The sequence below is a fragment of the Lissotriton helveticus genome, chromosome 3_1 (assembly GCF_964261635.1).
Source record: "Lissotriton helveticus chromosome 3_1, aLisHel1.1, whole genome shotgun sequence".
NCBI classification, from domain to species: Eukaryota; Metazoa; Chordata; class Amphibia; order Caudata; family Salamandridae; genus Lissotriton; species Lissotriton helveticus.
Window position 1 is genome coordinate 66,318,055 of NC_136061.1, and position 15,703 is coordinate 66,333,757.

At 49.9% G+C, this 15,703-nt stretch overlaps 1 protein-coding gene across 2 annotated transcripts in view; it reads right to left on the bottom strand.

The window, feature by feature from the left end:
* Positions 1-15,703, bottom strand: part of PNKD (PNKD metallo-beta-lactamase domain containing) — a 298,336-nt gene that overhangs the window by 25,687 nt on the left and 256,946 nt on the right. For both annotated transcript variants that reach the window (XM_078679248.1, XM_078679249.1), the window contains exon 6: positions 292-455. In XM_078679248.1, coding sequence (XP_078535374.1) covers positions 292-455 — 164 coding nt within the window. The remainder of the gene's footprint in view (positions 1-291; positions 456-15,703) is intronic.

Consider the following 15,703-nt stretch of genomic DNA (forward strand, 5'->3'; position numbering starts at 1 on the left):
AGGATTGCACAGGGTGTGGGAAAGTGTTGTTACAAAACCTACAACATGGCAAGATCTCACAAAGGAATACCCTGCACGTGAGAAGTCCTGGAAAAAGTGGAGAAGTCTCCCTTTGACCTAAGAAGCAAGGCTGATAGATTGTGGTCATAGAGCAGGCGCGCAGTCTCTCCAGAAGATGGCGGCAGGATAACCGGGGGAATCTTGAGTGGGGTGTGGCTGATCATTAGGGATTCAAGAACTTGGAAAGTGCTGAACTGTTTCTAAGTGCTAAGAGGGGCAGGCAATGCTCACCACATCCAGAGAGGAAGAGGAGGTCTCCAGAAAACAGGCAGGAGGGGGCATCACCAGACTTCCCGTCCAGGACGTAGACCATGTGTCCCACAGTGTGCCCGGGCGTGAAGAAGGCCTGAAACTGCAGCCGTCCTATTGTGATGCGGTCTTTGTCGTTGAGGGGGCTGTGGAAGGAGCAGACACAATCAACAGTTAGGAGATGTCAGCTGACATGGCTAACAGAGCACAGAGTAAACATATTCTGGCATAATGACCACCAAGCTAACGCTGCACCGCTGACCGCGAGTATCAGGAAACACATAAAGGCGATTAACCCTTCTGCAAATTTGCCTCCCTACCCACAACAATCTTATATCCCCCACTACTTCCCACCAACTGCAGCAGAAGGAACCAGAACTTTAAGAACCAAGGTGAAATGCAAGCTTTTCAACAGGGAGGAAGGTGGTGCGTAGAGACGGAAGGCTTGAGTTAAAGTGCTCAAAGTTTGGGGTGGAAATGCTGGCTGCCAAGGAGCACCAACTGTAGTAACTCTACCAGTCCCACTAAAGGATGCTTTTTCGCCTTCTCGCTACTCATCAGCACAACATCACCGGCACCACTTGCAAATGAGGATTTCCATACTTGGATAGCCAACTAACTTTGTCCACAGCACATGAGATCAGGCCCACCCCTCCACAACTGGGAACCTTAACGTAAACTAGTAGCTCTCTGGTCCGCTCCACACAGACATTAAAAAAAGTATGTCTTTTTTTTATTTGTGCGTATTGCACAGCGAGACAACCTCCAAGCACTTGCATATTGGGGTGGGGTGGACGGGGGGCTGGAGAAATGGTGATGGTTAGGTGAGATCTGGGTCTGAGTGATGGCTGTTTGGGGAAAGTTTCAACATGTAAAAACCAGGCATGGGATTTGTCTTCGTAATGTCGCTCTTGTACTCCAACGAGCTGCAGAGGGTGTAGGATGTGCAATCAAAGGGTCTCCAGTATTCCCCAGAGCCTTATAAAGTCTTGTTCCAAGTAGACGTTCAATGTGAGGGAGATCTAAAGAATGGAACCTGGTATCTCCCGAGTGGAGAGCCGGCATACAGGGTTCAGCAGTTAGAGACGAATACAAAGGGAGTCCGCGGATACAGCGGTATCTTTAGCAGCACTTTCGACAAAAGCAATATCCTTTGACCGTTCATCCTGGCCAGACTCATGGGAAGCACACTCGGAAACAGCCACTTTATGCGGCAACTGGAGGACATCAAGCAACCTACTGATGTAAGATCCATTTTGATTCAGGTCCCTGAAGATGTGTGGAACCATCACTGCATCCAGAGAAGCCTGAAATCATGGGCCACTCCATATGCATGAGTGCGCGGAACAGGTAAAGATGGTTAGTTGTCTGGAATGCAAGCCGGGGTGAGAGCGGGGAATCCAACTACTTGGGTGGAATACATGTGTCATAAATATCGACTCTCAATAATTTCATATGAGGTGCAAACAGCATAACCAACAACCAATGTCTACTTATCATTTCTGGCACATGAACAGTGAGCATAATGTACAATCTCATGACTGTGCAGTGGTGTAGCTGTGAGATCCGCACACGGCTTGGGCAGTGGTAAGAATGTTCCGCATCGAGGAAAGCGAGACACAAAGCTGCATTGAGTACAAAGCGATACCAAAGGGGATTAAACCCAGATCAGTTGACTGGGGGTGAGTGTTTGATTTGCTCAAACACTCCGTCCATCATCCCCTTTGGTATCGCTTTGTTCGCCGCGAGTTGGCAGGGTATGCCCAGACGTGAACCCCTTGCTCACTCTACCACTGGATTCAAGATAGCCTGGCTGATGAGGATTATGAATCCGAAACCGGTCCTCGGTAGCTTGTGTCCGGTCCATGGAAGACATGGCTTGGCAGTTCGGGCTGGACTGTTCCCATGAGGCACAGGGTCAGACTGATTTGCATATGGCCATGTCTGAACTGGGGTGGTGGAGTGAGCTACAGAATGGTGATGGATTAACCCAGATTGACTGAGGGTGAGTGTTTGATTTGATCAAACACTCTGTCCATCATCCCCTTTGGTATCGCATTGAGTACAGGACATCTCATCAAATAAAGTGGAGGGCTGACAGTAACAGTATTTCACATTTAGACTTGGACATTGAAAGGTGTTGTGTATTAGTGAATAACAGTGCGAGCACTGCATGATTAGATTCACCGAATTCTTTCTTACGCTCTTTAACTAATATACAATGGTTTGCTCTGGAAAGCAATCCAGACAGGTTTTGATCTGCCGAATAGTACATAAGGTCCTTAGTTGTTCTTGTTCCTTTGATAACAACCATTTAACAAAAACAGCTGCTTATTCTTGGAGGATTTTGGCAGCATTCACAATCAACAGCATCAAATGCATTGTTCAATCCCTTTTAGACATCAGCAGGTGTTTTTCCTTTTGTTTTGTTTGCAATTGTTAATCTTGGATTTTAGTTGGGCAGACTTCAGTAACAGCATTCACCGATTCACAGTCGTCAAAGCTGCATTGTCCGTGGGCGATTGTTGCCTCCGGCTGGTCTATATCACCGCCCGGTCTCTAACTTCTTCAGGCAGAATTACATTGAACCAATGGTTCACATCATCCCAATCAGAATTATGTGATGTTAAGAAAGCTTGTGATTCTTCCCTAAATGTCTCTGGATTTTCTCTAATTGGGAAATTACCTTGTAATTCTGAAAAGAAAAGATAGAGACAAGGGTTCAAAAATGGTCACTCAAGTGCCCTTCTCCAGGGTTGGGACAGTGTCGCAAGGTAGAAAGGCCTCTTTTCCTGGACACAGGAGAGCTCATCAGAGGCATGGCTGCCACCGTCACCAAGGGATCGGGCTCGTCTACTGGGCTGGGGCGTGTGTTCAGGATATTGATCTCTTCGCTTTGCAGTTCGTCTCAGCATTTAGTGACTTCCTAATACCACTCCGGGAAGGGCAACCTTTGTTCAAGAGTAGATTAGATTTAGGTTACTTTACTATCTCCTTGAAGGTATTTCAGCACTCTACATGAAAGTACGTTTTTTGGGGCATTACCTGCTTTTATCACCATTAGGGTACTTCACCCAATTCCATAAGAACCTGCCTGCTTCTGCCATACTGGTGGTACATGATACAGGTGGGAGTCCATCACGTGGGGCCTTAATCAACTTTCCTTACTTATCCCTCCCTCGCAAGCAAGGAAAAAAGCCTTACCCGGTTTCCAAGAACTGAGTGGGAGAGACGTACTCGCCTAAGGGAAGGTCTGACAGCTCTTCTCCGGCCAGCTACCTCGGAGGCGAAGGTTGGAAAGTACGTTCACCCTTGTTTCCCAACATCTTGCAATCGGAACACCTCTGGTCACAGCCTAATGTGGTACGCAGAAGGATCCGGTCAGGTACCTCCCACATGCAATCAGCCGATAGAGCACTAGGGTGGGGACTGGGCAACCTCAGCCAATAGAGCACTAGGGTGGGGACCCATGCAACCATTGCCTTCCCTCTTGAACTTCCTGCTCTAATACCACAGACTGTAGTCACTCTCCTATTTATTTTATGTATTTATTTGTTGAGCTTTTAAAGCGCTACAGCTACCCAAATAGGGTTTCCCGGCGCTAACAAGATAGAAAGCTGTTGAGCAGGTAATAATGCTCTGAAGAGAAGCAGTATCCAAATTATTGATTGAACAGCCAGGTCTTTATGGCTCTGCGAAACTGAACATAGCTTGTTTCTGTACGTAAGTTAAAGGGAAGGGAATTCCATAACTTTGGTCCTAGAAACGAAAAGGACCTGCCCCCCATCCTAGCTCGCCGGACTTTAGGCACGCTGAAAAGGCCCTAAGATGAGGATCTCAAGCAGCGGGCAGGAGAGTAAATGTGAACCAGAGATTGTAAATATCTCGGGACAGTGCCGCATTTAATTCTGTGCATGAAACACAGAGTCTTAAACTTGACTCTGTTATCGACTCTGAGCCAGTGTAATGCCTTAAGATGACCCGACATGCGTTCTCTTCCTACCTCCTAGTTCCATGGAAGCATCCGTTCATGCGGAGGAACTTATTTTTGAGACTTTTGCAAATCGTGTGCCAGAATTCAGCACATTTGAGGCTGTGAGATGGGCACATCCGGTGACGCCAAGTGAGCATGAGGAAGAAGGCATGGCATAGGCAAGTTACTTTTATGCTAAAAAAGCAACTACCTTTAAATTCTTCTACAATCGAAATCCTCTGGAGTTGGGGCTGAAAGACAGGAGAGGTGTATAATGCTCACTGCTCCCTGCCCTGAATGGCTGGAGTGGATGAAAGCATCTCAGCCAATCCTGAGCTGCAGGCATGCCACTGGGTCTCTGCTGCTCATCTACTCTCCAGCTTCCAGTGCCTTTCGGGGTGCCAAAGCCCATCTGTGGTGATGTCAGAAGTCCCTTTCCTATCCGTTTTCACTCTTTCCCTGACCGCTTACACAAGAGACGCAGTCACGAGTTTGAAGAGGCTCCTTTCACAGCCATGGAATTCTCCCAGCATGAAGGACTGAAGTCCTGCCCTTGGTGAGACCTGGGCATCTTCCTGGCCCCAGGGCAGCCTTGTCCTTTCTTCTCTAGACAATTCCAGCTCCTCATAGAGTCAACCTTAACAGTAGAGTTTGAAGACATTTACAACTCACCTCCAGTTGGCCTTAATCAGGTTTTAACAAGGCACTCCACACAAAAAAAGGACATACTGCTCATTTATTTAAAAAAAATGGCTACAGAAAATGCAACAAACAAGCCTTGAACAAGCCACACAGAGTATCAAGAAAAGAGGTTCGACTATAAACCTGTTCGCATATATCCGCTTTCTGAAGTTCGATAACCAAAAAAGCGAACTTTTGCACCATCCAACCCTCTGTCATCAGCTTCTTTTACAGAAACCCCCACTCCTCCGATGAAGCTCTTTTGATATGGTACATGTATCCAAGGATGGCCCGCTCTGCACCACGGCTTTTAAACTTACTTGCACTTTTGATTTAAAAAATAAAATAAAGAAAGAGAGTTAAAATTTACCTAAATGGGTTTTACTAAATGTTGTCTTGCTTCCTTGAAGCAAAGGTTACTGCCTGACTAGCACTTTACTGGCAGCTGTTTTACGCGTAGGTATATTCCTGTCTGTCTGCACAAGAGCACCAGGCTGTGTGAGTGTATGAAGCCCACTTCCACAAGAGCACAAGGCTGTGTGAGTGTATGAAGTCCACTTCCACAAGAGCACCAGGCTGTGTGAGTGTATGAAGCCCACTTCCACAAGAGCACCAGGCTGTGTGAGTGTATGAAGCCTACTTCCACAAGAGCACAAGGCTGTGTGAGTGTATGAAGCCCACTTCCACAAGAGCACAAGGCTGTGTGAGTGTATGACACCCACTTCCACAAGAGCACAAGGCTGTGTGAGTGTATGAAGCCCACTTCCACAAGAGCACGAGGCTGTGTGAGTGTATGAAGCCCACTTCCACAAGACCACAAGGCTGTGTGAGTGTATGAAGCCAACTTCCACAAGAGCACCAGGCTGTGTGAGTGTAGGACGCCCACTTCCACAAGGGCACAAGGCTGTGTGAGTGTATGTAGCCCACTTCCAGAAGAGCACAAGGCTTTGTGAGTGTATGAAGCCCACTTCCACAAGACCACAAGGCTGTGTGAGTGTATGAAGCCAACTTCCACAAGAGCACCAGGCTGTGTGAGTGTAAGACGCCCACTTCCACAAGGGCACAAGGCTGTGTGAGTGTATGAAGCCCACTTCCAAAGGGGCACAAGGCTGTGTGAGTGTATGAAGCCCACTTCCACAAGAGCACAAGGCTGTGTGAGTTTATGAAGCCCACTTCCACAAGAGCACCAGGCTGTGTGAGTGTATGACGCCCACTTCCACAAGGGCACAAGGCTGTGTGAGTGTATGTAGCCCACTTCCACAAGGGCACAAGGCTGTGTGAGTGTATGACGCCCACTTCCACAAGGGCACATGGCTGTGTGAGTGTATGTAGCCCACTTCCACAAGGGCACAAGGCTGTGTGAGTGTATGAAGCCCTGTGTTGGACTTTGGCCCTTAGGGCAGGTTCACCCCTAGACTTTTTGCTTTAAATGGTGACCTGGCAATGGTGATTTTTGGGTTCTGCGCACTTTCACTGTGTCCCAGTGGAAAGTGCGTGCGCACTCTGAGTGCATGTGCTGAGCTAGGCCTGCCCGCCCATAGGAATGCATGGGGAATGTATGTCTCCCTGGTAGTTCCTGATGCGTGGGGTGTACAGGCTTGAGTCTGGTATGTGTGAACTCGTGAGAGTGAATGCTGCGAGATGGTGTATGCAGCATGTATGTGTCTAGAAGGGAAGTGCTACTTCTGGACATTGAGATATGTGTGCAGTGAGGGTGCTGGAGCGTGATTGGCTGGAGCTGGCTGGCATGCCAGGCTCCAGGAAGTCTGGATGGGTCTGCCCGGTGGTGAGTGGGAGATTAGCATGAGTGATGTGTGGGAGGAGTGTACCTGTGTCCTGGATGGGCTGGGTTTTCCCCACACAATGCTGGCTCCGCCCCCCTGTGGTGCGTCTAATGACCCAAGCCCTGCCAGTGAATAGAGAGGGTGGTTGAGGTAAACAGAGTACTCAAGAACCAGCTGCGACTGGTTCCGCCCCCACCCTGCACCTTCAGACAAAGGGAAATGGTGTATAAAAATGGGGCTGTGTCCCCACAGATGTTGTTCTCTTCCAGGATCCTGAGGGGGCTGTTGCTGCTGCTGGGCCAGAGGACCGCCACTTGGGGTGTCTCCCTGCCTGGAGACCCAGTGTGCTGGCTCTGGGCCCAGACCTGCCCCCCCCGCCTGCCTACAAGGACTTTGGGGCCTGAACTTTGCCTCTAGCGCTTGGAAGCGCTTCCTTGTGGCCCTTAGCGCTTGAGAGCGCTTTCTCTTACCCCTGAAGCGTTGGAAGCGCTTTATTTGCGGCCCTAGCGCTTAGAAGCGCTTTATTTATCGGCTAAGCGCTGTCATTTTCCTTCCGCGGCTGCCCACGCCGCTTTTGCCGATTTTCGAGTCCTCTGGCAGGTGCCCGCCCTGCCAGGGACATTGCGCCTTTGATCGAGTGCCCACCTCGATTTATTTGTGCCTTTAAGAGAGCCGGTGCCCACCCGGCATTTCCTGATTGAGCCCCCGCCTAGAAGTGCCGGAGACGGGCCGCCGCGCTGCCCGCGACGACCCGGAAGTGCTCCTGCCGGCCGGCCAATCCAAGCGCGGCCCGGCAGAAGTCCCGCCCCCACAGCCGCGACCCGGAAGTCAGGCAGGCCGGGGGCAGGACAGAGAAGCAACCGGAAGCGGACGGGAGGCCACCCCGCGCTCCGGTGAGCAGAGAGAGCCGGCGTCTGGTCTTTCCCCCCCCGGGCCCCCCAAGAGCGAGGGAGAGCCCCGGAGAGGGAGGGAGAAGTGTGGAGGGAGCCCCAGAGGAGCGGGAGCTCCCGTGCAGAGCCGACCGCCGCACCCAGCCGAGGAGCAGCCTCGGAGAGAAGAGCTGCAGCACCAGAGACCGGTGAGTGCCCGCCCCTCCCCTCCAGAGCGAGTCACTTGTGCTGAGAGGCCCGTGGGGCCTCAAGTGATTCCCGAGTCCCCAGGAGGGGGACTCCAACGAAGCCTAGTGAGAGGCTCGAGGCACCCCCAGTGTTCCCGGGTCCCTCGTGAGGGACCCCAACAGCCCAGTGAGGCTGCATCTTTCTGATTTAAGAGTCCAGAGAGGCTCTAGGGGGGCATTTTGATTTACTTGGAGCCCAGGGAGACTCCAACGCCCCACATTTGTGCTTAGAGCCCTGAGAGGCTCAAGGGGGCATATTCGTTTCGAGAGCCAGAGAGGCTCAGGGCGCCATTTCTTGTCCAGAGCCCAGAGAGGCTCAAGGGGGCACATTGATTTCGTGAGAGTCCTGAGAGAGGCTCGTGTGCCCCTCCTTGTCTGAGAGCCTGAGAGAGGCTCAGGAGGGCCAGTTCATTTCTTGTGCAGAGCCCAGAGAGGCTCTTGCGCCCACATTGGTGGTTCTTGAGCCAGAGAGGCTCCAACGTTGCCCAAACTTTCCCTGCACCAGTTGCCCAGCACTTTGTGGGCAACTGCCATGTTGAGGCCCTGACATTGGGACACAGGGACTGTCACAGGTGGTGACTTATCTAAGTTTGGCGCAATTGTGTGCTTTTACACCTCTGAATGTATTGTGATGCATCATGTGTTTTCCCTTCTTACACCTCTGAATGAATGTTATGCATTGCATCATGTGTTATGTTCTTACACCCCTACAGGTATTGTGATATGTAGGTGGTTGTTTTCTCCCTAGTACAGGTGGTGCTAGTGAGGTCCTGTTACCAGTGATTACTGGTTGTGTGCTCTATTTATATATTGTGTGCTACACTGATTTTACTTTCTACAAGTGCTAAGTTCTAAAAGTGCTGATACCCCTGACAGTGGTCCAAGTGGCCCTGTCCTGTACAAATATCCCTTGTAAAATCTGCCCGTGCCTGTTGGCACAGTGTAACAAGATGTGTGTTTTATCTGATGTATATTTATTATAATACAAAGGCTATTTTTATATAACCTTGTGTGGAGTTTTCCTTGGTGGTGGGCCTTCGGTTGTTGTTGCTGGGGTGCATGCGCAAATACTTAACTTACATCGCCTCCAAGTTTAGCCTTGCTGCTCGCGCCACGTTACCTAGAGGGTGAGTAGGGGTTATCTTGGCGTGTAACTCCCTTGCCCTGACTTGGGAGTGGTGGTCTCTGACTGACTTTGGCGAAAGCCCTGGCCAGCCAGGGATCCCATTTCCAACATTGGCGGCAAGCGGTGAGGATAAGGATTTGTGTTTGCCTTGTACCTTAGTAGCAGCTGGCTGCACCACAAAACTCTGCATTTTAGATGACCACATTTTAGGGGATTGTTTTTTTTTAAGTTCATTATTTTCTTCTCCTGAAGGTATCATTGTGCAATTGTGTCCAGTGCATTTGTTCCCCCGCCCTGCGCCCAGAATCGGTACCTGTGTCACGTGTGGTCAGGTTGAGAAGTCAGGGGTGGTAGAAACTGCCTTACCAGTCCGAGGGGAGGGTTGTGTGTGGATGAATGGTGTGTGGCACTAGGCAAGTGAGTGTGAGTTCTCTGGGGTAGAGAGCTTGCTGATACCTTCGAAGCTCTCCCCAGTGAGTGCTGCAGGGGCTGCGAGCTTACCACTCGTCTCCAGTACATTAAGGACATCGATTGTTGTATTTTAAACCTTTTTAATTTCGCCAGGAAATTTGCTCATAACTTTTTAAATAATCATTGTTGGGGGCTTTTCATTGTAGAATTAAATGGGAATGTAGTCGAGGCACTCTAACACCCTACACAAGCTTCTTGCTCTTAATACTACCGTTCTAGACCATTTCAGGCGTCTGGTGGCGGTGGGCGCCATCTTGGGAGTAGCGGGGTCAGCATTCTAGTTGCGCCGGACTCCCGCCCTCCCAGAATATTTAAAGAACTTACTTTGGTGGCCGCACTGCCTTAGAAGCTCTCCCCAGTGAGTGCTGCAGGGGCTGCGAGCTTACCACTCGTCTCCAGTACATTAAGGACATCGATTCTTGTATTTTAAACCTTTTTAATTTCGCCAGGAAATTTGCTCATAACTTTTTAAATAATCATTGCTGGGGGGCTTTTCATTGTAGAATTAAATGGGAATGTAGTCGAGGCACTCTAACACCCTTCACAAGCTTCTTGCTCTTAATACTACCGTTCTAGACCATTTCAGGCGTCTGGTGGCGGTGGGCGCCATCTTGGGAGTAGCGGGGTCAGCACTCTAGTCGCGCCGGACTCCCGCCCTCCTCATTCTATAATATGTGTGTTATGGCCAGACGGCGCAGCAGGCTGGCGCAGCGGGCTGGCGCAGCGGGCGCGCCGGGTGGGCGCCGAAGCCGCGCCAAAGCCAAGCCCGTTTGCGCCCGTTCGAGCCTTGACCGAGCCCAGGGCCACCCCCCCTGCACCTTTTTCAAGGTTGGTTTATTCATGTATTGATTTATATTCCCTAAACAACACCTTACACAAGGTACATGACCCGCCGGCACATATCTATGCTGATCCTATCGGAGGTCCGTTCACCTGTACTTTATGTAAAAATATCACTCAGGATATACTGACACCTCACAAATTAATACAGGCAGCACTTGTGAACGTGCGTTCGCTTCCTTGCCATAAAATCGACATACTAGAGCTGCTTCATAGTCATGCCATCGATCTCCTGTTTCTGACAGAAACTTGGGGAGACGAAGCATCAGGACCTGACTTCAAAGCTGCTATGCCAGAAGACTATTGTGTACACAGGCAGGACCGCATAGCAACCACAAAAGGTGGTGGCATCGCTATAATATACCGCAACAGCTTGCGAGTAAAAGCCATCGATCTAAAACATGCGAGCTGTGAGGCTCTTGCCTTTACTGTTACGCTTACCACCAATCAAACATTCACGGGTACTCTTGTATACCGACCCCCAGGCTCTCGCAAGGCATTTTTGTCTCAACTTCATCAACTGAGTGAACTAGCTGCTGGGCACAAATATTTTACCATATTAGGCGATTTTAACTTTCACTTAGAATCGTTGACAGATAATGACACGATCCAGCTCACTACGGATCTATCTGCGGTAGACCTTGGACAACTGATAATGGATCCAACACACAAGGCAGGACACATGCTCGATGGTATTTTTACCAACAATCCTCACATTACCGTGAATAAAACACTACCCCTCACATGGTCTGACCACTCTGCTATCTTATTTGACCTTAAGATCAAAACTAGGGCATGTAAAGATACATCACAAAATCCCTTTCAAACCACCAGAGATTGGAGAAATATAGATTACATTCATCTAGATCAGATTCTCACTGATGCTTTCACGGACACAGACAGGGAATTGGACCCAAACACGGCTGCCACCACATATACTTCCATCCTGGAAGGGACATTTCAAATACTGGCGCCCCCCAGAAGATCTAAACGTAATAGAAAAACTCCATCGGCCCCTTGGTTTACTGAACAACTCAGGCTACAGCGTCAACATTGCCGCAATCTAGAACGTCATTGGCGCAAACATTACAATCCATCAGATAAAACAATATACAAAGCTGCACTCCTAGACTATAAGCAGAAAATAGCCATAGGAAAAAACATCTTCTATACCACCCAAATAAACCAGGCAAAATGCAGCACGAAAAAACTGTTTGAAGTTGTCAACCACCTTGCAGAACCCACAAATCCACCGATTGAATCATCACAAACTCTATGCAACACATTAGCTGAGTTTTTTTCTGACAAGGTGACAGCCATATTCAACGATTTCACTCCCAACCTTCATGGCATTTCATCCACGAACAGGCAATCAAACCCGAATTCATCAACACTTACGGAATTCACCAAGGTACATCCTCAACGTATTCACAAGCTTATCTCAGCAATCAAGTCGGGCTCCCCTCTGGACCCTTGCCACCCTTCCATACTACACACCGTCCCAGATACCATTACTGTACCATTGACACACATCTGTAACATCATGTTTTCAACTGGGACTTATCCCAATATCTGGAAGAACATCATAATCAAACCACTCCTAAAGAAATCATCGCTTGATCCATCCATGCCCTCCAGCTACCGTCCTATTGCATCATTGCCATTTCCAGCTAAGATCTTTGAATCTGTCATGAACGAACAACTGTCTGACTATATTCAAAACAACGACCTATTAGATGATACACAGTTCGGTTTCCGACAAGGACATGGGACCGAAACTGCACTGATTAAGGCCGCTGATGAAATAAGAACAATAATGGACAATGATGGACAGGCTGTCCTGATTCTGCTGGACCTATCGGCGGCTTTCGACACGGTCGATGACTCTACTCTGATCGGCCGTGTCGAGGCCATTGGTATCAAACACAAGGCCAAGGACCTCATTGCATCCTTCCTGGCCGACCACAAACAGGCAGTTAAGTTGGGCTCATTCACCTCTCCGATGTTTACCCTCCCCTGTGGTGTTCCACAGGGTTCCTCGCTAAGTCCGACCCTCTTTAATATCTATGTTTCGGACTTGGCGAGGGTAATAAAAGCATACAACATCAACCTAACTACATATGCTGACAACACCCAGTTGGTACTATCCATACATAAAAACGGTTCCACCATAGCGGCAAACTTCAAGGATGGCATGCGGGCCATTAGCAGTTGGATGGCCTCCAATTGTCTTAAACTGAACTCTTCAAAAACCGAAGTAATGTTGTTCGGTAAGGTTCAGCCTATTTGGTCTCCCTTATGGTGGCCAGAGGAAATGGGCACTCCACCTGAACCGGTCAGCAAAGTTAGAAACTTAGGAGTAATATTCGACGACAAACTCCTTTTTCATCACCATGTGAACTCCGTAGTTTCATCATCTTTTAACATTTTACGAAAAATTAAGAAACTTCTGCCTTATCTTCCCACCACTACAGGCAAAACCCTAATTTCAACGTTGGTGTTTTCTCGCACCGACTATTGTAATGCCCTCCTCCTTAATGCGCAAGAGAAGGTTATTTCAAAACTTCAAATGATTCAGAACGCCTCGGCAAGAATACTATTGGGCATTCCAAAATTCACCTCTGTTTCCAAACACCTGGCTCAACTGCACTGGCTCCCGGTTAGGAGTCGAACCAAGTTTAAGTCCTTATGCATTGTTTATAAGGCAGTAAATAACATAGGACCAACATTTCTTAGTGACTCCCTTAAGCCTCTTCCAACCCCCAGAACTTTACGTTCGAATACTGCTCACCTGATTCAAATCCCCAGAACAAGGAAAGTTAACTGGGGAGACAGACGTTTCATCATTGCAGCTGCAAAGCTATGGAATTCTCTCCCTCTTAAAATAAAAACCAGTCCTACACTGATCATCTTCAGAAAACAACTAAAGACATGGTTGTTTTCTCAGTGACTCATTAGCTACGGCTAACATAAAATTACTGCATCAATATCTTTAAAATACTGGGACTAGACTTAGCTCGCAGCGCCGAGACACCCATGGGTAATTGCAGCGCTTTAAAAATTGCACAAATAAATAAATAAATAAATACCCTTGTGAATTGTGTACTCCTGTGTAAGCTCAGACCCCTAGGTTCCCTGTGTGATCTTTTCTCTAGAACGTCCGCCAGAATGGAGCCTGCTTTTGATTTCTGTGATCTGTTTAGGTACAGTATGGGAGAGTTGGTAAGGTTCTGTGAAGAGAGAGACATAGGGGTGGATGAGTCAGACACTCAGTCCGAACTTAGGAGCAGCCTGATCCTATGGCAAAAGGGTCAGTGGGATCTTGAGCGCAGTGAGGAAAGGGCCCGGGCTTCACACCAGGAGGGTGGTGGGTCTGTGGGGAGCCCTGAAGATTCAGAAGAGGAGGAAGAAGATGACAGCACAGGGACGCCAGCAGATAGTGAGGACCCCATAGATAGGGAGTCCCTTGCTGGGTCCAGCGTAGGAGGCAGCGCCTCATCCCTTTACCTGTCCCCAGAGGAGCTGGAAGATAGGAGGAGAGAAAGGTAGCACCAGCTGGCTTTAGAAAAGCTCAGGTTGGAGCATGCCCAGGCTATGGCACAGCTGGGCGTTAGAAAGCAACAGCTGGAGGTTAAGAAGCAACAGCTAGAGACCGAGAGGGTCTTGGCGCAGGAAAGGATAGAGGAGGCTGAGAGGGCCTCCACCAGAGGCGAAGTAGCTCTGGAGGGTAGACTATCCCCTGCGCGCAGTGTTGAGTGTCTGGATCCCCCAGGGAGGGGTGGGTCCAGTGGTGGCAGCTATTTAGAACCCAGTGCGAGCAGTCCCAGTCCCAGTTCCCCCAGTATGGTACCTGTTTCCCCAGAGGAGGAGTTAAGGTTGAAGTTCAGGGACAGTAAGAAACTGTCTCACCAGTCTTGGGAAGATTTTGAGGACGAATGTTGTGGGACACTGTTTGATTGGGTAAAGGTTCACACGGAAGATGATTTTGACATCTTGTTTGATCTGATTGTCAAAGAGCACCTGCTCAGTTGTTGTTCACCAGGGTTGCGCACACACCTGTTGGGGTGTGGATTGTCTGAGGCATGTGAGCTTGCAGATGAAGCAGACCGCTGGGAAAGGACTAGAGGTTCTCTAGAGTCATTGGTGAGTGACTCCAAAAGTAGTGGTTCAGGGATCTTCCAGCCCAGCGTGGTGGAAGAGGCTCAGTGTAGCCCAGCTAGGTCCCAGGATAGCGAGGTGGGTGTAGGGGCTCACTGCCTGGCTCAGTGGAGCAGGAGTGAGGGGGAGACCGAGGTTCCCCAGACGCCCGAAGCCCTGCCTCAGGACTTGGATGGTTTCTGTAGGGAACACCAGGTTGGGGACCTAGGCTGTCCTGTTAGTCCATTTGAGGAGGATCTCCTAGTGAGTAGAGGACCTGGAGCGTCTGTAACCAGAGCTCCTGTGGTTCTAGAGTCTGGCAGTACCGCTCCGGTAGGGAGGGTACAGGAGTCCAGCGTGAGGAGTGATTGGGGGATGAGTTTCCCAGTGGATGCACCAGTGGACCAGGGACTAGCCAGTTGGGCTAGATCTTCTTGGGGGGACCCGGGTGGCGCCACTTCTGGTCTGGGGGATCGTCACGCACTGTCAGGTGGACAGAGGGCGGGAGATCTGCGCCAGACAGACAGTCACACAACAGATGTGTCATTTGTTAGCCTCAGGGGGATTGTGTGTGAGTCCCCAGAAGTCCTGGAGTGCCAGGCAATTGTTCCACCGAAGGTTTTAGACCAGAGGTTGGAAGGCCAGGTTCAGGATCAGCCTGACCTGAAGGGTAGGACGACTGTAACCAGTGTCCTGACCGGTTCTTCTTCCAGAGGAACTTCTCCAGGTGGGAGAGGGCAGACCTCTGGAAGGGGGTGCAGAGGGTGGGAGAGCCCACCTCTGACCCCGGTGCAACCTGAGGGGTTAAACCCTGGGTTGGAGTGGCGTTGTAAGGGTACCCCTCGCAGAGGGAGGAGGAACCCTAGAAGAAGAGGTAGGGGGAGGAGAGCCTTCCCTGAGACTCCTGGTCCGCCTGAGGGTGTAGACCCTAGGCTGGAGAACCAGTGGCAGTCTAGTCCTGTCTTGCAGACAGGAAGAGTGGAAAATGGCCGCTATGTGCCAGGGGTTACTACCCCCCCCCCCTCTGCGAATAGGCAAGGACCAGTGGCACCTGGGTGGCTCAGGGCCTGGTCCTGGCCGCGGACAACTTGGGAGTACCAGTGGGGTAGCCCAGTTGGTCCAGACAGTGTGTTGAGAAGGAATCCCATGGGTTCACCGTGGCGTAGAACAGGAGGGTGTCCCTGCAGTTGCGGGCCCGCGTCCGTGTTCTATCGCCCCAAGCAGGGAAGTCCATCACAGTGGTGATTGGTCTACCCTGCGTTTTG